This window comes from Aquila chrysaetos, chromosome 11, assembly GCF_900496995.4.
Source record: "Aquila chrysaetos chrysaetos chromosome 11, bAquChr1.4, whole genome shotgun sequence".
Classification (NCBI taxonomy): domain Eukaryota; kingdom Metazoa; phylum Chordata; class Aves; order Accipitriformes; family Accipitridae; genus Aquila; species Aquila chrysaetos.
In genome coordinates, this window is record NC_044014.1 from 3,384,549 (window position 1) to 3,406,129 (window position 21,581).

General features: G+C 38.4%; 1 protein-coding gene across 2 annotated transcripts in view; it reads right to left on the minus strand.

The window, feature by feature from the left end:
• The window catches only part of DOCK1 (dedicator of cytokinesis 1), a 320,074-nt gene that overhangs the window by 258,071 nt on the left and 40,422 nt on the right, over window positions 1-21,581 (minus strand). Inside the window, exons 8-19 of one of the 2 annotated variants that reach the window (XM_030029725.2) lie at window positions 20,345-20,502; window positions 19,701-19,782; window positions 19,133-19,268; window positions 18,708-18,780; window positions 16,040-16,119; window positions 13,418-13,543; window positions 11,846-11,970; window positions 11,440-11,538; window positions 10,179-10,251; window positions 8,317-8,420; window positions 7,676-7,859; window positions 1,498-1,595 (exon numbers count right to left, since the gene is read on the minus strand). In XM_030029725.2, the coding sequence (XP_029885585.1) occupies window positions 1,498-1,595; window positions 7,676-7,859; window positions 8,317-8,420; window positions 10,179-10,251; window positions 11,440-11,538; window positions 11,846-11,970; window positions 13,418-13,543; window positions 16,040-16,119; window positions 18,708-18,780; window positions 19,133-19,268; window positions 19,701-19,782; window positions 20,345-20,502 (1,338 nt within the window). Of the gene's footprint in view, window positions 1-1,497; window positions 1,596-7,675; window positions 7,860-8,316; window positions 8,421-10,178; window positions 10,252-11,439; window positions 11,539-11,845; window positions 11,971-13,417; window positions 13,544-16,039; window positions 16,183-18,707; window positions 18,781-19,132; window positions 19,269-19,700; window positions 19,783-20,344; window positions 20,503-21,581 lie in introns of both variants that reach the window. The other variant, XM_030029723.2, reaches the window with a different exon arrangement.

The window sequence follows — 21,581 nt, forward strand, 5'->3', positions numbered from 1 at the left end:
TATCTTGGCTGATCTCTACTTAGCAATAAACGAACATCCATAGGCAGAGGCATTTTACTGGCATTTTAAAAAAATAGTTTAACAGAAAATTTGAATGTGTTTTATCACATGCATACTTTTTTTAATACACATAGACTGTACCATGTATCGTATTTAAAAACAGGAAGGACAAAAAAAGCTGAAAGAACAGAATGGAACAGTTACAGACTAGGTATTACAAACGTGCAACAGAGCAGTCTACACAAAGATTTTCTGAACACTCCTGGAAGAGATGGATAACGTAAACAGTGGTCTTTAAAAAAAAGAATAAAAGTGGTGAAGAGGGCCATATTAAACATTCACTCTTCTGTCCTCTGCAGAAATCAAGTTCTGCTCAGATCCCTATGCAACAGGGAGAAGGGAGTATGATTTCATAGAAGTCCTGCAACAGTGCAGGGAGCAGTGAGAGTGTGCCAGCTGGAGAACTTGCTCTGATATTGCTTTTACTTAACCCTCGTTTGTGCTGCATTCTGATGCTTCTAAAATCACCAATATCCATCAAGCAGCAATCTGCTGTACACTCTGTGATGTCATTAGGAGAGGAGGGAAAGTTACAAATGACAGAACTATGACAACACTTGGCAGAAGTGAGTATCAGTGTCAAGTTTTTAGTTATGAAATGATCCATGACAAAATAGCAGCAGGTAGAAGCTTTCTGGAAAAGAAATCATGTGAGATACTGTTTTCACCACACTTAATAAAGGATATCAGCATTCTCAGATGTTTTAAGTTACTTAAAGATGAGGCATTCATTATGCTTCTATTAACCAAATTAAAATCCACTGAAGTAAGGAAGCAACACTACAGGCCCTTAAGGGTCATCTGTCCCCAATACATTACATCTTTTGACACTCTTTTAGATTTGATTTATTACAACACATTCAATAAAGTCGCAGCCTACTCTTTTCCACAGCTAAATCTGTCTTTATGTAGGTCTCTACAATCACTCAATGGCCTTGGCAAATGTAAACTTGCCTCAGCTAAGTATTTTGAGGAGAAATAATATTTTTTTAAAAATATCAGCAGCACACAGTAGGATTGCATTCCACATCCATATATTAAAAATACATTTAATATCACCATGTAAGAATTCCAAGATGTTCTAATCTTGCAAAGAAAAACACCCTTTGCCTTCATGTATCTATATATAAAAATTCACTGAAGTCCTAAAAAAAAAAAAAAAAAAAACAAAACACCCTACGTTTTCAGAAATTTGCATTTTACATATGTTTTACCAGCACTCAACCTCTGAAATGTTGTTTGAGGGCAGGGAGAAGGGCTTAAGCATCCTGAAGGCTGAGAGAGACCTGGTTACAATTTAATGTGCAAGCATGTGCAGTGAGGTTGGGGAGGGAGGGGGGAATGCGGGGAACAAAACAAAAGATATGAATACCTCAAAGTATGGGATTCAGCAAAATTATGACACCAAATTTATTTTTAAAGAAATTAACTTATTACCTTAACCACTTCACCACCATCAACTTTCATCAGCTGCTTCAAATTCTGCTGCAATAGGTTTGTGTTAGATCGCCATTTCAGAAGTCCCAAGAGATCAACTAGGAATAAGAAAAACAATTATATCATGTAGGATATTTACTTTTACTCACACTCCATAACTATGTTCAGGACACATACGTTTGCCTTCTTAGGTCAGCCATTTTCACTGGACAACAATATATTTCAAGCATGCCTCTGACACTGCAGAAACCTAGGACAATACTTCTATCATGAAAGAACTCTGAAAGGCTTTCAAAAAAGCAGCCTGCTTTTGAAATGTCAGCATTAAAATCTAGGCCAAGAAAGTCTGATCCCTCAGTTTTAATTTGTTGTACACAACAGTTGTGTGTTTAGAAAAAGATGCCAAAATGAAATTAGTCAGCCACCAACACAGTCATATCTACAGGGCCGTGACTCTTCCAGCATTAATGTTTCTAGCTTCTTTGCTCTCACTGAATAAACTGAAAAGAAAATAAGGCACAATGCAAGGCAAACAGTTGCAAACTAAGCTAATTCAGTGGAAAGCTGTCTGCTTAATAACTCACAATGCCCAAATTGCTTGGTTGCTTCCAAGTGATGGAGAGCTAGGGTACAGATCAGATCACGAAACAAATCAACTGCAAACAGTCTTGTCCACAAATTCTACATCCCGCTATTAACATCATGTCACTTTAGCATTCACTGATAAACAAGGGAATACAGAAGGCAAGCTCACTCTCTTTTATTAGTCATAAAGAGCCACAACACCATTTTTCAGTTTCCCTTAAGGAAAACTTTTCACGACGAACTCACAATTGGGGTTCCCCTGCAAATAAGCACACTAGTAAATATTAACAACCACACTGGAGCACCAGTAAGTTAAACCCACCCTCGGACTTGTTGAGTTGTGACATGAATTGCCCACAAACCCAAAACCCCAAGCTTGTCCTGCCTTAGCCAGACTACCATCAGGGAAAAAATTCCTCCCTGCCCCATTAAAAGTCAGTTTTCAGCACATAACAAACTATCTGTAAAGACAGTTCATCCTCAGTAGAAGCCCCCCAGAGAGAGAGAGACAAACAGAAGATTTTCAAGACTGTCTACCTTCGGTTTAGCCACTGGATTACTACTGCACATTACCCACCCCCAGCATGGTTAATATTATGTGAATTCTGCCCAATGTAACTCTTAAACAATAAGGACAGACCGCTCCTCCCAACCAGTACCCCCTCACTCCTTTTATTTGAACTTTCAAAGTAGCCAACAAAATGTTTACCAAGGCATGCATCTGCAGAGTATATGCTGGAAATTATATGCAGAGACCCAGAGCAGCTGCTATACTTTCCCCAAAATCTTTCATTCTAAGCAATAAATAAAATTACTTCTAGTGGAATGGCCTGCAGTTCTCCCTAGGATAGATTCCCCTCTGAGCAGCACTCAAACCAAGCCTTCTTACTATCTCTTTGGGAACAGAAGTAGAGAGTGTTTTCCTACATTAAAGCTTTGAACAATCCAAGCCTTCAATTTTTTTTTTTATTTTTTTTTTTTAATATCTCCTACAAGAAGTCTATAGGCTGAAACCAAAATCTTGGAAACTCAACATTAATAGAAGAGAGAAATAAAACAAAAATAAAGACGCTTCCATGAGTTATCCAAAGTGTTTCATGAATATGTTTGTATCAGCTTCCCACCACTGCATTTGGTTTCAGTCTGACTTCTAAAAAGGTACCAGCTTGACTAAAGAAATGATCTCAACAAAAGCCAGCCCACAGACTATCTTTGAATGGCATCGTGTATTGCCCCAAGAAAACAAACCCATGTGTACTTTCAGCATGATGACACAGCAAATGCTAAATGAATATACATATGTGAACAGAAAATGTCAATGCAGCCCAACTACCAGAAAGAGAAAAATAAGTTACAGTGTACAGTAAAAATGTGCATTCACTCTATTACTGCAAGCATTAATCCCAGCAAAGTACCAGTCAGTCAGTTAATCCTGCTCTCTTAATAGGTCTAGGTATAAAATAATACAGTAAGTAGAATAGGATAAGAATGTAAAACAGTATTTTAGCCTATAGTAAATAGTAATTAACATAGCCTAGGTCAGGGGAAATTTGTATGATCAGAAAATATCAGAGGAAGATGACAGAATGAGGATTTTCAATTCCAAAGGGTTAGAACAAGCATCTAGCCTGCCAAGTAGCCAACAGCAACTCCACTTTATTTGGGTTAATGTAATTTATGATTATATTGACTATATATGAAGATTTTCTTTTACATCTTATTTAGCAATTGGAAGCAAATGGTCCAACTTCCTGTTTATATACCTTGCTTGACCTGTATTTATGCAAAGGTTTCCATATAGATAACCAAACTTTTCTCAAAGCCCCTGTCACTTAATTGAAGTTAGATAATATTTCCACTCTAATTAAATTCCTGTGTGTTCTTTGAAATAATCTTCCCTCTTGACTTTAAGCATTTGGTTTTCCACTCTTTAGGACTTGTTTTATTTTAATTCTGTATTCACATCTTCATTTTTATGCCACTATAGCACCTGAATTTACCATATCATGTGTATTGCTTTTTTTTTTTTTTTAAATTAGCAATTGTGCTGAATGACTAAGTAAAATTCTTCTCAACTGTTTTGTGAAAGACTTGTCTCCTTGGTTCCTCAAAGTCTTGACTCCAGATGAGTAATAGTCACTATTATCTAGAGGTTTGAGTCCTTCACGAAGAAAAGAAAACATAGAAATACTTTCAATAGGCCTTACAGACACCCTGGATGCTTCACAACAGCAAATATACAGGTAGAACACTAGACAGCTCTATGGCTACTGGTAATCAGAAAAATTTTCCAGCAAGCCCATTAATGCAGTATCAGTTCTATTCCCATCACCCTGATAATAAAAGGCATTCATCTTGATAGTCTTGTAAGAGACGCTGGTAAGATTTACTGTCCACAGGGGGGGTGTCGCTTTTCATGGCATTTTTCCCCTCCTTCTGGATTTCCTGGTATCTCCAGCTTCTAGTTGACAGAAAAAGACAACTCAAATACCAAAACTGCCTTGCCTATGCAGGAGGAAACAAGACCTCAGTTTGTCACAGCTCAACAAGCTACTCAGAAAAAGGAAAACAAAATCAACACACAACCCTGACTTGGACATGACATCAGGAACAGATTCAAAACAGACCTTGCCATCTATTTAACCTAAGAACAGAAGGCCCAACACTTCCCACCCCAGAGAGGTCTACTGAGATGTTATTAAGTGCAAGCATGGGATCAAATTCCTCACTTCTGACCTTAAAAACATCCAAACAAAACCAAAGAAAACAAAAATTAAAAAACAACAACAAAAAAACACAAACAAAAAACTCACACCACCACAAACTTGGGGTGCCTGCTGATGCATTCAATGCCCCACAACATGTAAACAGCAGCAAAGCAAGTGTGAGGTTTCAAGGAGCCAACCACCCCCTAGAGAAGTTGGGGACCCAGGGCCACATTGCCTCTTAATACATCAGGTGACAGCAGCACTGTCAGTCACGACCTCACACACATCTCTATAGTCTGATACAGTTTCATATCAATTTTTAAATTCCAGAGTTTAAATATAGAAGCTCTGTATCATTACACAAAAATGCACTTGATGTTCATGTCAAAGTGTTTCTTCAGCCCGTAAAGGGCATACTTGTAGAATAAAGGCACGCACTGCCATAGTCCTGTGGAAATGGGAGGAAGAACATTCTCTTCTGCCTCAGATGGCAAAGGAGAATCTGGCCAAGAAGCAAAGTGATGATGAACAGCAACTTCTGATGCCTCCAAAAGCTGATCTTCTCACTGATTCCTGAGGAGGCTGGTGAGGTTTCTTTCTTGTTTTCAGATGGTCCTCCTCTTTGGTTTACATTGCTACTCTTCCTCAAAATTAAATGCAAAATCTAAGAAAAGGCCAGGAAATGTGTTGCTATAATATGTTCTGCCACAAATCACTAACTACTGCTCAAATGTTAACTAAGTAGATACTTCATACTATCACCTTCTCTCAGAGAAAATAGTTGAAGTCTTACCAGTGGCCAAGTTTGCTATTTTGGAGACCTTTCAGATGCTAAGGACATCAATTACTAACAGAAAAGCAACATTAAAAACTTACAGTTCATAGAGAACTGAAGTTAAGTGCATGTTCAAAGAGCTTATATATGAAAAGATAGTCTGCAACATCAAATACAATGCAGAAAGAGCCATGTGATTTATTAACATAGTTTCAGAATTACTAAAAGTAAGTCTGAAAGCCAATCCTAAGATACTTATGGACGGTGAAGAAAGAACTATTACAAGATGACCAAAAGGAGAAAATTATGTTTTGGCTCAACATTTTGTTAAATGAGGATAATCATGGATTTTTACTTACTTATTTTTAAGAAAGTCAAAGGAAGAATATTAACCAACAATTTTACAGAAGTTAAAGTCAGCTTTAGAAACTATAATCTGAACAGTGCTGCCAATTTTTAAATGAAAAATGATACTCGAGGGAGGAATTTAATGATGAAGTTTTCTTGTTTCTTTTCTAAATTGCTTAAGGGTACATGGTGATCTTGCTTAATAATGGCAAAATATTTTGAAGAAAGAGAAAAGGCTTTGGCAACTTTTTCTCAAAGTTTCACAGGCAACAATTAACAGTAACATTAAATAAAGACCAAAAGTTCAAAGCAAATTATATGTAAATTAAGCATGAAACAATGATCAGTCTTAATTTTAATAATAGTTCTGTGAAAACAATGTCAATACATTGATTGCTGTGAGATACTTCTAACTACTATCAAGCACTAGGAAAGACTGAGGGAAAAAAACCCTAATCCTATCACAAACAAAGAGCAGCTCAATTCCACATGCTGGTTTCTGCACTCTACAAAACCTCAAAACTACTGTGTTACTGTTGAGCTATGATCCCATTTTTGCTATGAAATTCCAAAATAATTTCCGAATTTTTTGGTAAACACCCTCTTAGGCTGTAAGACTGCCAGACTGCAGTGAATCTGATGTGCTCTGAATATGAAACACCTAGGATGTGCTATAACAGAGACGCCACTGAAAAACACTGCAATAAAATTATGAGTTGACTACGAAGTCATACCGGAGTAGTAACTTTCCCCCTGGACAGAGGGGAATTCATTAACATGACAATCCAATCATTATTCCCACCCACCCCCTGTCCCAAGCCCTCCTCATCCACAACCTCAACTCCCGACAGATCTATCCAAACTGAGCAGTCCCTTCTCCCGAGTCACGAAGGAACGATCCCTTCTCCTGGCATGACTCACTCACATCTCAATGACCCACCCACACTCCCGAGTCTACTTATGGTGCAGCGAAGAGAACAAGGGACTGCTCCATGGCAACGAAGCACAAAAATTACAGAGAGGGCACCGTCTGGAAATGTGAAATATTTGCTTTGGTGGCTGCCATCAGCTCTACATTCCACAGCCTTTGGATGCAGTCAGCCAGCTGACAAATACACATGAAAAATGTATATAAGGCCAAGTTTTAAAAGGAACAAAATATGCCAACTCCATTCCTGGTACTCTGTCTTCATGTGAAGATGGGTTAACACGAGAGTGACCTCCATGCAATACATTCTCATGCTCACATCCCTTCTGCCCAACACAAGAAAACATCAGAGCTTTCTTCAGGCATAAGATATCAATACTGCACCTTGGAAATAACATGAAATAGCTTATTTGGGAGCAGAGCCATGATATTACCTACACTTGAAAGCAAACTCATCCTCTTCCTTTGTGCTATTATTCACACCCACAGAGAAGTAAAATGCCACAGAGCCTGTTTTCAGTGTATTTCAGTACAGAAGTTTCAACTATATGGCAAACAATATTCCTGTTTCCATTTAACTCGGGATTCTTCTCTTTTCTTAGAGACAAGTACTGCTCTAAAGCAAAACAAAGCCCATGGACAGAGAAAAGGCTGGATAGTACACAAACTCAGTAGATGCTTTTGCTGCATCCAGACAATTTAATCCAAGACTGCATGGCAAACAACCCACCATCTATTCACAGAGGAGGGAGGACGAAGGCAGCAGGAAAAGCAGCACATACAATCCCACTCCAACTGCAAGGAACAGAAGCTCCAGCAGTTCTATGAACTTACCATTCTGGGTAAGTTTTGTTGAACAAACTAGAGTTGAAATCTGGAAAGAGTCTTTGCTGATGGTGCAGCTTCCAAGGTTCTGCATGCTCTTCCCTGTTGCAGAGTGTCCTTTTTCCTCCAATTCTATTTTAGTGGATGGTAGACTTAAATACGTCGAGGCATCCTCCAGCTTCTTTGCTTCTGCCTGCAGTGGTGTTTTAATACAACACGAAACAATTTGAAAATATCTAGTAAAAATATTATTGTAAAAAAATTATTTACACTGGATTTTCTTAGGTTTGCTCCAGAATTGGAGCTACCCAATGAGTCTTTAACAGTAATTTAGCACTAACCTGGCTACAGATTAGAGCCAAGATGTGATATTTATAGGGCTACAGAAGTAACTTTTCCCAGCCATTAAAACCCACATAAAACTCAGTAACAAGTGCCTTTGAAATTAAAACATCCCCAGCAAAACTTATTCAAGGTTTAACAATCAAGCTGCCAAATATGCAAATTGCACAGTACTTGCTATTTAGTTGCTTGATCTAACAAAATAGTCTCTAACACATTTTTCTGTGCAATTCTGTAACAGTAATTCACTACAACTCAGCCAGCTGAGCTAGCGACTATGGAAAGACTAAAGTATCTCAAAATTCTACCTTGTAAACTATAAGGTCATGTTCTCCATCTCTCAAAGTCGTTCCATCATATCTCATGAGCTTCACAAATGCTAGGGCAAATATTTTCTCAGATTTATCTTTGGCTGTTACAAAAACAAACAAACAAAAAAAACCCAACCACATAAGTATTTGATACTTATACAGACAGTCAACCTAAATCTCAAAAACACGGATAACCTGTAAATGAGTGACCATAGTAAAGATTCTCAGAGAAAGTGTATAAGAAGTTACAAGAGTCTTCTAAACGCAAGCCAGAACCCAAAAAAATGCAAAATAAATGTGTAAGAATCTGACCACACCAACAATAACTAGATGCTTAATATTTCTACATTCTGTCTGTTCTTTTAGAAAGCTGGATTAAGGCCACTCTTTAAAAACAAAACAGAAATTTGATGCATTTATGATGTTCAGGTTTTTAGGAATTAGAAGAATGGGAATGCTTGGTACCTAAAATAACAAGTTAAAGACCAGCATTGAGGATCTCAACAGGGCTTTATCATTTGAAGCGGGAATATTAGAACCAAAGCAGAAACGGGATTCGTAACTACAGATGAAGCATCCAAGTTCTGAAAGCTGACCCACTCTACAACCAACATGAACTAGAAACTGCATTCAGTTTGCTCTCATTGTTCAAAATCTGTTATCAAAAGCCAAGTAAAAACAAAGCAACAGGGCAATTAAAAATCACAAAGTAAGTTAAGAAGTAAACCCGGAAGGTAAGTGCAATCAACTTGACTGGCCCAAGGAGCCTGTGAGAAAGCCCCGCAGACCTAAAGCATGGCCTCTAGTTCATATTTAAACCACAGCCAACCAAAATTTTTGAGTCATCATAAAAATACTTCTGACACTAGTAATTTGTAGTGCACAGTCATAATTTTGATACTAATGATACCGATTTCGGCATATTGTTTTCATTAGCAAGTATCATTTTCTAAACTAAGTAAATCTTTTATTCATGATCAATTTGCAAAATATACAGCTTCAATTAAATAACCGCCATGGGGTAATGTACTACATATTGCACAGATACATATACATGAAGAGTATTACATGTCTTAAAATGCATCCAGTGGACACTACCTGATTAACGCTTTTGTCTACGCATTTATTCTATAGCAAAAAATTTTGCTGCAGATTTAGAAAGGCTTTCCTACCAAGAGAGCCAGCCCCTGTAACCAGTATATGGAATGAACATCATCACAACCAAGGCACAATCCCCAAACTTTACTACAAAACAACTGTTGACAAATGGAAGATGTCTAGCTCTCTCAATCTGATCCTCAACAGCTCAGAGCATCTCAGCTGCCAGCAACATTACAGGAAAGATGAGGAAAACCACAAGCTCTCAAATATCTTTTAGACTAAAATTACTTCAAAAAAACCACAAGTCAGTCTGAGAACCAGAAGCAGAAACCAAGTTTCTTAATAGCTAAGTCTTCAATTACTGATACCAAGCCTACTGTAACTCTTTCATGTTCTCATTTCACATGTGGGGTTGTTAAATATCTTTACTATTCCCTACCCACCTACTTCTAAGATACACAATACCGCAACCCTTTCACAGCTGCTAACTGAAAGCTTTATTCACTATCCCTTTTATTTGACTTGGAGAAATAACTAGGCAGGAAAGGAAAAACTTGATGTCAATTGGTAAGGGTGAACAAGATGTAAAGGAAAAAGAAGCTGAGATGCTAACATAAAATAATCAGGCAAAAAAACTTATCCCCGCGCTAAAAGTGATTACAATAGTCAGTTAACAGATTAAGAACGTTATGTCTGTTTCAGCAGATTTTGGCACCGGACACTGACAAGTACCATAATGAGAAGGCTGAATTACTCACAGTCCTGTGATGATCTATGACGGAACGTGAACCTTAAATGACTGCGGTTCACATCTTCAATGGGGATTGCAACCTTCATATATTGGGAAAGAGGATGGAGAAAGAAAACAGTCAGTACAGTATCTTCAAACATCATCGACCACTACCAATCTAAACATCTTTCAACAGTTTCCTTGGCGCTTTCAGGAAGATGAATGTTAAGTACCAGCTTCATTTTGCCATAGAAGACCTTGAAAGGTCACAGATTCCCCAGGAAAATCACCAATTCTTGCACGAAGAAAGAGAGAAGGAACAAAGCAAGCCTGTTAAGTTACCCGACAAGACCTGCAACTTCAGATGTTGGGCTCTAACCTCAAAGGCTCCCCTACCACTCCTCCCAGCTCTAGAATGAGCCTCTCTTGAGTTTGACTCATAGAGGTGAACTTGATTATCAACAGCAGTGAAGTAAAAATTCTTAACACATCTCTTATGTACGCAACACTTGTACTACATATACTATTAATGTATCTGGATCCACATGTAATCAATGTGCAGACATGTAACCAACGCTCTTCTCCCCCAGTACTTTTCCTAGAGCCGCCGTATTTTCTTAATCACACCCACATTCAGGTTCTGTGCTGTACACTGTCCCCCAACACCACGTCTAGGTTTCTGCCATTCCCTAGCAGTCACTTTCTGTCTACAGATGCAACAAGAGCACCTTTGCACTCAAAACATCAGTGTGGGGAGTACCTGTAAGTCCCTTCTCAGTACACGTATACGGCTCCCACTGACTACAGCTAGACAGAATATATTTTATAAAGCTTACATCAGCCTCCTCTGTAATATTAAAACTTGGCATTTAAGCTAAAATGTTATTGCCCAAGAAAATTCAGCAAGCTTAAAGCACAATCAGCCAGATCCCAAAACACTGATGAGTTCAACACTACAGCAATTGTGTTTTAACCTTGTGTTTAATACCCTGCTTCTCTAGGTCAGCTGCATGGAAATAGAGTAAAACATTCCTAAACAGATGTTGGAGTGCCCCCGTAACAGCCATCTTGACCAAAAGGATGAAGTAAAATTCATTATGCAATAAAAGTCAAATCTATTTTCCAGCAGTCTCTGAAAGCCTTCCTTAGTTGAGCTATTCCTTTTGTCCTGCTAAACATGATCACAAGCATTGAACTTCCCTAGTTTTGTTTCTCAAGGCTCTCCACTGAAACGTGTATTAATTGCATATTAACCCACACAGAGGAAGTTATTGTAACAGTTTATATACCTTTACAGTCTCAAACCAGCGAGGCTGCTTTACTTGGTAATATATTACTGACTTGTACTCTGAGATGGCTTCATCACCAGCGCCAGGAAAAATAACGCTCTTGAAAACACAAACAAAAGAGGAAATGTTTATGTCTATCTTAAGCTCCAATTTTTCATTCAAATAAACAAAATCAGTGAAGTAGGTCAAAATAAGACAGAATGGCTCATGCTCAGAGCTCCTCATGAAATTAGTATCAAAGTGCATGCACTGATATGACAAGATGTATTTAGTTATGACAAAGGGGAAAGTTTTGTTGTACATAAAAATAGGGACTTCAGTTGACAAATACAGAGAAAGATGTTGAAAAGGCTTAAATAGATACGTATCAAAATCACAAAGACCCAGATGTGAGATACTTTAATACCTCTAATCTTTTCCCATCTTCATCATAAACAGATACTGTAACTTCTACATTCTTTGCCGTTGTTTTACTGCCTTTGTCAAAGTCGCCCTGAACCAATGTTACATAGATGTCATTACGAACATCACCTAAAAGAGAAAGCAAAGCACAAAGTTCTTAGCAATTTTTACAGTATACCTATTGATTTGTGAAACTAATGATAAACAACGAACGACATATTTTAGTAACAGCAATCACACATATACATGGCAAAACGTTTAAAAGCCATGGTATCTTGAACATTCAAAACTAGTTGTACTGAAAACAGCTGTTTAGCTAAAATTGTGCTAAGACTTCTAAAGTCTGAAATATCGACTTGTAGTGCAGCAAGCTGAATCTAATAAACAAACAACAACAAAAAAAACCCACACATTATTTCTGGACTGAAAGAATACCACATCATCATTAAGAGTACGTACTCAAAAAACACCTCAGTTCCACGTTTGGGTTTTTTTTTTGTTTTTTTCTTTAAACGCAACTTCTTTCATTATTAATTTGAAACACTGAGTTTCAATGCGGTCATTAATTTATTCCATACACAGCTATTTTACAATTTAAAAATATTTAACAGCCTACAGAGGTCTGTTTAACTTGTTACATCAGGAAGTGGTTTGATGTTTTTGCTGGCTTGGGTGTTGCAGGGGAGGGTTGTATTTAGCTTTGTGTCTTAAAATGCTCTTCAACTTCACCCCAATTCAACTGAAATTTTGAAAATGAACAGGGGAAACAGGGGATTTCCAACAATTTCATGATGCAGATGTTTACACACCAGCATATGATGATAACAAGCAGAGGCACTGAGGCACTTACACCATACTGGATATACAGTAAAACATCTGACAAACACAGAGTCAGCAACCACAGGGAGAGCTGGAACTGGGATGGGGTTTGAAAATATCTAATGGATCCTCCAGAGCCCATCAGTCTGAAAAGGACAGTGCAGGGTTTTTTCTGTAGTCTGCTGCTTAAGGCAGTTTTTATTTTGAGAAGCACCACGGTTTGTTTGGGGTGGTTTTTTTTTGTAAACACCAGAATTGAACGTCCATGGAATATATGTATTAAAGACAGTATGGCTTTCTTTCAAAAACAGTATTCAAATCTAGTACAACCTCTAAGAGACTTGCATATCTCTAAATCAAGCCTGTTCCTCTGAAAAATCTTTCTGGTTTGGATTCGTCACAAGAGATATAAGTTTACATATGCCCTTGCTAGGGAGATAATATGAAGTGTGTACTTCTTATACATTTTTCTTCGCTAGAAGAAGAGAATTTCCACTGTCGCTGTGATATCACATCTTTGGCGGGGGGTGAGGAGGGTGTTAGTTTTATTTATTGATGCAGCACATGTGGCAGGTATTACCAAATTACTTTACGTTTATTTTAAATGAGGCAAAATTCTTTGATGATCTGTTATTTCTAATGTGTACCATACCTCAAATTCACCTGCCTCCCCCCCACTCCCCCATGCTTCCATACATACAGATATTTAAAGAAGATTAAAATATAACAAAGCAGCATTAATTCACAAATGGCTTACCAGGCATAATAATCTCAGGAAACCCCATTTTCCGAGCCACGGCTGTTGACCTATCCACTAAGTGTGGAAACTCTTTCCTAATTTGATGAATATCTCCTGGAAGAAGTTTCAAAGTCACCCACAAACCTGTTGTGTAAAAACCACAATTATTAAACTGGTGGGGTTTTTTTCTAGTTGGTAAAGATTTCTTTTTACACATTCTAAAATGTAAGAACGTACATTAAGGTGACTGCTCTTCATTCACAAAAAATACACTTTACAAAGTATTTTAAAACACTCAAAAATCCTCTACTGCTTCAAGCGGAAACATGAGTACAGCACACAAGTATGTCTGATTATACTGTGTAAAATCCTCAGCTGGAAGCTTGACTAGCTAATAAAAAACCTGGGAAACTGGAAATCTGTGCAAGATAGATTCAGGACTTTGCACTGTGCACTTTGCAGCAATACCATCTAGAAGGCGCCTTAGCAGGGAGGAGTTAGGCAGGTGTTCAAAACCAGATGCATGTAGCTTCCCTTACATGGGCTTACTATAGCCAAAAATTCACAGTCTAAAAATTTCAATACAACAGGTCTCCATTCCAAAGAAAAACAGTTTAGCAAGACCATACAACAGACAGGAAGGAGGAAAGGCTCGGTTATCAGCTGGACCTACTGAAGTCTGGACTGTGAAAATGCAAGCAAGCCTACCGTGCCCTTGGCAAGAAGCCAGCGTGACCCTAGAAGAATCCCTCCTCCTCGCAGAACTAGACTTCCCTTATCACTAAAGTCTTCCACAAAGGGTCTCGTGGAAATACAGTTATTAAGCCATTAGCAGAACTGCCTCGAGCTTATATCTATCCTTTGAACTCTCACAAGTTCTTTCTAATGAAATGTTTATATTCCACAGGAAGAAAGAGAAGTGGCAACACTGATTTGAATAGAAAAACCTAAGTATTACAACCAACCAATATCGAGATGCCAACAAAGACAGCACCAACAGCAGATATGTACCCTGAATTGACTCATCACCACCACCCCCGTAAGTTGTTTTTACTGTGCTGAGCACAAAGAAATCTACAGCATCAGCTTTACACAGTTGACACTTTCCTCCTCAGTAGCAGAAGCAGCCACTAAAAAGCTGCTGTTTGCCAACTAACATCAGGCACACTTGTTATAGCAAAAAGAAAAATACCAAAGTGGAAAAAAAAAAATCCCAAACCTAAAAAAAAACAAAAGACGACTTACACTTGGTAAAGTGACTGGAAATCAAATTTAAGCATGAAATAATTAAAGCAGTGATTTGCAGAAGAAAATCCTAAAATTAGAATCTATGAAAAATACCCCCAAAAATACTCATCTATAAAACAAATTGTGGGTTATCCTGTTACACAATTAACTATACATGCATTTTGTATAAATTTGGCAGCTAGCTTTCTCTTCTCTTAAAATCTCTTATAAAAGACTATATGCTGACTTGTTGCCAGAGATGGTTCTAACAGTTCCTATTTCATTAAACAGTAACTGTACCTACACTGACTGGCTAAGCAACAACTCTTAATCCTTTTCTGTTTGCTTGGATGCCTTTCTTAGGGAAAGAAACCAAAATGAATCAAAGCAGCTGAAATGTTTCCTCTTTTCCGATACACACTGGCCACAGGTGAAAAGAGGGAGGGAACAGCAGATCTAAGTTTTCCTCTTTAGCTAGTGGATAATTTTAAAAAAGTTTATTTAAATTTTTATTTGCTATTAATTAGTAGAAATCAGCAAAAAAGTATATAATTTTCCTTGTGTCTGTTGGTCAGATACCCCGTACAAGTGATACAGATATTCACATACACAGTGTTTGGTGGAAACTCCACACTGGCCTGCGTAACACCGTATTAATTCAGACTCCCCAAAAAATATTGAAGCCAGTACAGTAATAACTGAGCCATCACACAATTCATTTTTTAACTGGCAGACACATTATGATCATGAAGTGTTGTATACACACACACAAAAAAAAAAAAAAACGCAACCACCCAGACTTTGGGAGCTAACTCAGTTCCACGTCAGCAGAGCACACGCTGAGTTACGAGCAGTGACACGAGCAGCCCGCCAGAGAAGATATCAGCGGGGTTGCCTTGTTCTGGCTCCGTCCTTACCACCTCCGAGCTCAGGCAGGTGCGGTGCTGGCGGGAGCAATGCCCTGGTCGTCTTGAGAGGGAGCCAAATTGCTGCAAGCGCAGCTGCGAAGCAGAAAAATAAGGCGAAGGAAGAGAATATCCCTTCCTTCAACATGAGGAGGTCAAAGTCCACAGCTCAAGGGCACAAGAGCTGACTCCCTGAATCATCATTTCCAGTACGGAAATACAAAGATGTCCAAGTGATGGACAATGCAGAGAAAGGACAGATAACCTGTGGAGTTAACACGGGGTTGGGCAGGAAAGGTGCGGGGCAGGGTGGGATAGCAGAATGAGCCCTGAAGGATGGGGAAGAGGGGGAACGAACCGTGCAAACACATTTGCTGTTACCAAACAGCAGTAAGCAAGTGAAGGTAATATTATGCACCCTTGATTCCAAAATTAAAATCATCACACGTTGCAAATCAAGCGATGAGCAGTTTTAGGTACACCGGTGTATATAAAGAACAGTACATACCCTGACCCTTGTGGTTAACTTCTTTAGCAGCAATCACTTTGTTTATAACAGTCTGAAGGAAATCATTCTCCCCTGCCACCCTGGGTGAAAAACGGGATGATATGTTCAGCTGCTTGTGTCGAATGGCGTCATCCAACGCTAGCCTGGAGGATGCACATGACGACCAACACCAGGAAACAAAGGGTCACAGAAAACCAGAAGTCACAGTAACAAGGGAACACAAAAGATCGTATCATAGTTGTGACAAAGAGTATTTATTAGTCAACGCAAGACAAAGGACAGGAAAGGTAACAAGAAAGACAGAGGAAGACCATTAATCAGAAGAATGCTGATCTACCGCAGAGAAGTACAGCACACCTGCGCTGTTACTTCTCCCTTCAGGGACATGCACGCACAGGCCCCAGTAACGCTTTGTGAGGATAGGAAGGATGTCTCCCACCTGAGAATCCCCTGTTAAGCAGTGAAAACCTATCCAGGCAGTTTTCTCTTTAATATATATAGCAGACTGGCCCTGCAACACCTCCAGGGTCACTTTTGTCATTCTATAGGTTAAGCAGCAGTGCATACCGTCTGAAGGAAAAGCTACCGTAAATCTCACAGAAATGGCATAGGAGAAGAAAAGCAGATAATCCAAACATTCTGTTAAACTTGATGAATAAATGAAAAGATGGAAACTATAAACAGCAGCATTAAGTGTCATTTAAGTAATCTTGCCATGTGCTTTTGACAGCCATTGTGTTGGTGGCTAGTGAATGAATACAAACAAACAAAGATATGAAAACAGAATTGCATGTGGTACAACAGAAGCAAAGCATGAACAAGAAGAAAAATGTGGCTCATATATACAGCCTAAGTCTACGTTGGAAATAATGACACCAGTATTCATCGTGTGTTTTCACATTAGTCATATTCTTTGGAATATACTTTTTCAGAAGAATGTTTTAATTTAGCGCGGGGGGGGGGGGGGGGGGGAAGAAAAATCACATTGTACATCTTTTCAAAAAGCTGATTTATATATACAGAAAAAATAAATCAGTGTTAATGGAGCAGAAAACTAGATGTTCCATTAGCATCCACTTTGATACACAAAGATTCATTTTCATTGCATACTTGAACACTCACTAAAAAATAAACTTGCTATTGTTCACCACACAATAAACATATCATGAATGCCCTCTTCCCTAAAAACCCCCGTTTTCCTTGAAAGAATGGAATTGTACTTCTGATTTTCACATTAACACCTGCTACAACACTCCAGCAACACTGTTGCATGCAAACGAAACCGTGTCAGACACGAGGCATACACCCGCTCGGCTCCCTATAACACCTGCAGACCTTACAATCCTCTCAGTAGCCCTACATCTTCAAACCACAAGGGCTTCCTAAATTAAGCCTATTTTCCAAAATAAAGTTAATCTGAGATTACATTATTTCTAGCTTTTTTTTTAAATATTATCAAAACCCCTCTGAATATCCATTAGTATATTAATCAAGGAATTTAGCTAACTTAACTATGTTTTGCCTTTTTGAACAGATGGCAGTCTAACATTTCACACAATGGGAAAACTAAGCATTCACATTTTATGCACTTTTATTTGACTTATCCCTTCTACCCTTCCCCACTTCATGGAATAACCCCTATGAACTACGGATAGAACAGAGTATTTGCCACACATTCTCTTTTGTTAATAAGCTTTTTCTTCTAAAAGCACTTTCCCTGCACGTATCTATATATTCACAAAAATTCAGGCTATTAAACCCATATGTCTTAATATGATTTTGTGGCTTGAAGTCAAAACTGATCTTTGATATTATGTTAAATTCATACATGTCTGTACTTCAAAGGACACCAAATCCATATTTGCTATTAGCTAATTTAATTATTTTAAAATAGCATCTGTCAAACTTCATGTCAGCAACCTTAGAGTCAGTGTGGAAAGGTCTGCAGTTTTAGATGACAAGTAAGACCAGGTCCACATAGCAGACTCCTTGATTCTGTGAAGCAGCTATAACAGGAACGTGCAGCAGACACATCTTCGCCCTTACCATCCAACCAAAATACCTAAGGCTTCTGGTAAAAGTCTCACATGATACAAGTTGAATTATGAGAAGGTATTGCAGGAGGTACATCAAGCCATCCTTCAAATTCTCAGCTTTTGTTTGTACGCCAATTACTGTGGCGCCTACTATGAAATTATATCTGCTACCACGATAAATTTACTAATTTATCATTTACTAATTTACCATTTACTAATTTCACAGAAGTCACCTGCAGTGGATGTTGGTAACACTGCTTGTCTTTCTCAATCTCAGGCAGAGCTGAACCAGCAATGCACTTATTTTAAGCATTTCACCTCTTACACATTATCACCCTGACATCTTTAAACAAAAAGAAAACAAGACTGCAAAACTGGGAATGCAGGCTTTAAACTCAAGACTTTAAAAAAAAAGTTTCTGGGGCTATCACTATTATAACTAACGGGAAATTATCAAGAAGAAATATTAGTAAGTACTAAAGATAAAATATCACACTGAAATAAACTAATTTCAGAATATCTACAGAACACTTCTTCCAATCAAAAGTTTAAAGTGTTTTGTCATTTTTAAATGAAAGTTAAAACCATAATTCTTTCACTTCTGCTTGTTCTTTAAGCTATTCCCTACTTACGGTTGAAATGGTATGAAGTGCTGTTTGTCCTCATCATCCACTTTTCCATTTATTATGTCTGTAACATCCATTACTGAAAACAAAAACAAAGTGTACTGAATTAAGCTATCAACATGGGAAAAGGGTTGCTGAGGGAATACCCTGGGGGACTGGAAGCAATGCTGACTCAGAAGAGGGATGGAGTCAACCGCACAATTTCAGAATTTTCCTATAGAGTAACATCATGTGGCAAATAACCTTTTGGCATCTCTAGCTAAATGCGAGTCCTGAAAGCTACAGTAAACTCTACAACACAGCAATCAGTCTGATTAACCTGGACCTGGGAACAATTCTGAGTTTATACAACCCCACAGGAGTTTCACACCCCCAACTTTCTATACAAGAATATAATGTCATATAGACAGATATAGCGCACAGAGAGCTACCTGCTACTCCAAAAGGTCGCCGCAGCCCAGAGGTTAGTTTTCTTGTGTTGTTGTCCCTCAGCTCCATTCTGCCCACTCGCACAATCTGACAGACGAAACTGATTTTCTCTCTTTTCAGGTCTTTGCTGCCCAGGTCCTAGAAATTGTAGTTTCTTCAGATTACTTTATAATAATTGAATTTCTAGTTCCATTCTAGTAGGCAGAAGGTTTGCTGTTCAGAGTTTGCCTTCACCATGCCAGCCTCTAGCACCAGGGCAAACTTTTCTCAGAGTAAAGGAGTTTTTGTAACAGTACTTAAACATCTTGACTCCTGTGTAAATTAATTGCTTAGGAGGCCAAATCATTTCTAGTAGGTTAAAACTTCAAAGAGCAACTTTGGTTTTAGCCAGGTATCAAGAATATTTAGTAGTCATGTATGGAAATGTTTCATGTGAGCCTTCCCCAGCATCATTACCAGCAGAGATAACTCCACACTGTTTACATACAGATCGTTACATTCCTCAGTTGTTTCATAGCTTGTGAATAAGTGCTTTAAAGTTTGCCAGCTGAACCAAGCACACACACTTACGGTGAATACTGCTCGAAGGTTATGCAATCTGTCTATATCTTTAGGGAGTCCACAGCTTGACCATCTCACCAAGTAGTTTTCACTGAAAGAACAATATTTTGAGGAGTTTTTGTTTAAATGGCGTCCTTTAACATAAACAGATAAAATCAACTTCAGAATTTAGAGAAGACTACTTTAAACCCAATCTACTTAACCCAAACAAACCAATATTTACTTAGTGGAGAGCTGACATTTCCCTTTGTGTATATCATTTGTAAAAAAGAAAGCAACTCCTCAGCAACAAAGTGTAAGAATTTCTTTAAGGATGCAGGGGATGTAGAAATCAAACTCTCAGATTAGTGCCAAGGCTGCTGCCAAGCGAGGGCGCACACCCTTCCAGGTGTGTTCACGTCTCATTTAAGCTCTGCGCTTGGGGAACCACAGGCACAGCGTGATGAGGAACACCGCGACCCTGAAACCTACCCAAGGTGAAGAGACTTGCCTGATGCGGTGCTGAACACGACGATGAAGTGCTGCTGCACTGCTCCTTCCCAGATGGCCCTTTCCCACGCCTTTCACAGAAATTTGACTTTCACGAGCCCTCTCATCCTGCTACTATAACTGAGCAAGCACAGATTAGGGAGTAGACTCAGGAGTACACTAACCTGATAAATTTTGATTCCAGTGGATCGTACAGAGACATCAGGACTTCAGCATCTTCCCCTATTTTACAGACTACATTTTTTAAATTTACAAATAAAGCAAATGAAGGAGTGGCAGCAAACTTGGCTTGTCTGTTGATATCGATATTCTGTTTCTGAGACTGTAATTCAAAAACAGAAGAAACTTAAGTTTAACTTTGCCTAACGAATATCCATCTGCTATAAAACTTTCCTAAAACCCTTCAGACAGAAGAGGGGTTTTCTGTTGACTATCTACTCCTGTGATCTTTGTTTATATTAGGATTTACAACAGATTTCATTTTCTGGATCTGTCTTGAAGTGCCACACTGTAAGGAGAAAGAAAAAAAAAAGAGGGGAAAGAAAAAAAGGGGGGGGGGGGAAGAGAGAGATGTCTTCACTTATTAACAAGAGAGCTAAACAAATGGAGAAAAAAAAAAATAGAGCCTCAAATATATCTGACAAAAAAAAAGGAAGTTTGTTCTTTGCTTTGCCTGATGTTTTTCTGACCAGTACAGAGAGCCAAGAAAGACAGGAGAGAAAACAGTGCCATTTCTACAGGTTACCCACCCCTCAGACTTTAGCTCCCATAACTTTGCACAAACTACTTTAGCTAGGCAGAAGGGAGGAATGCACATGGGACAAAAAGGAAGCTGGCTGAAGCAGGGACAAAGAAACAACTTTGGATGCAAAAATTTAATAGTTTAAATCCCGTTTAAACTGGTGTATTTTTACACCAAGTCTGGTAAGGGCTGCAAGTGTGTGTATGGCCCATTACAACTCAACAGGATGCAGTAACTCATTAAGTTGCACTAACGCACTCATGAGCAACTCCTCAGGAGTACCATGCTCCACTAACTGCTGCTGACACGGGCAGGGCTCCTTACAACAGAAATGTTCTTCCTTTTAAAAATAAGAATTTGAATTGCAAAGAAGCTTTAAGTGTCTTTAAATTTGCCCCTTGTATTTCGAAAAACAAATTTTCAGGATTGGCGTACAGAAATCATACAAACATAATGAGGACATTATTCTACTTGATTCTCAAAAATAAACTCTCATGACAACCTAACATACAAACCTGCTATGTATGTGTCTCTGATATTAACCTACAAATGTAGCAGGCCTATCAATGTAGGTCTTAACCATAAATTCTACTAAGCCCTTTAAAGGATGAAAACGACAATTAAACAGCTTAAGACATACCAGTTCTTACAGAATATTT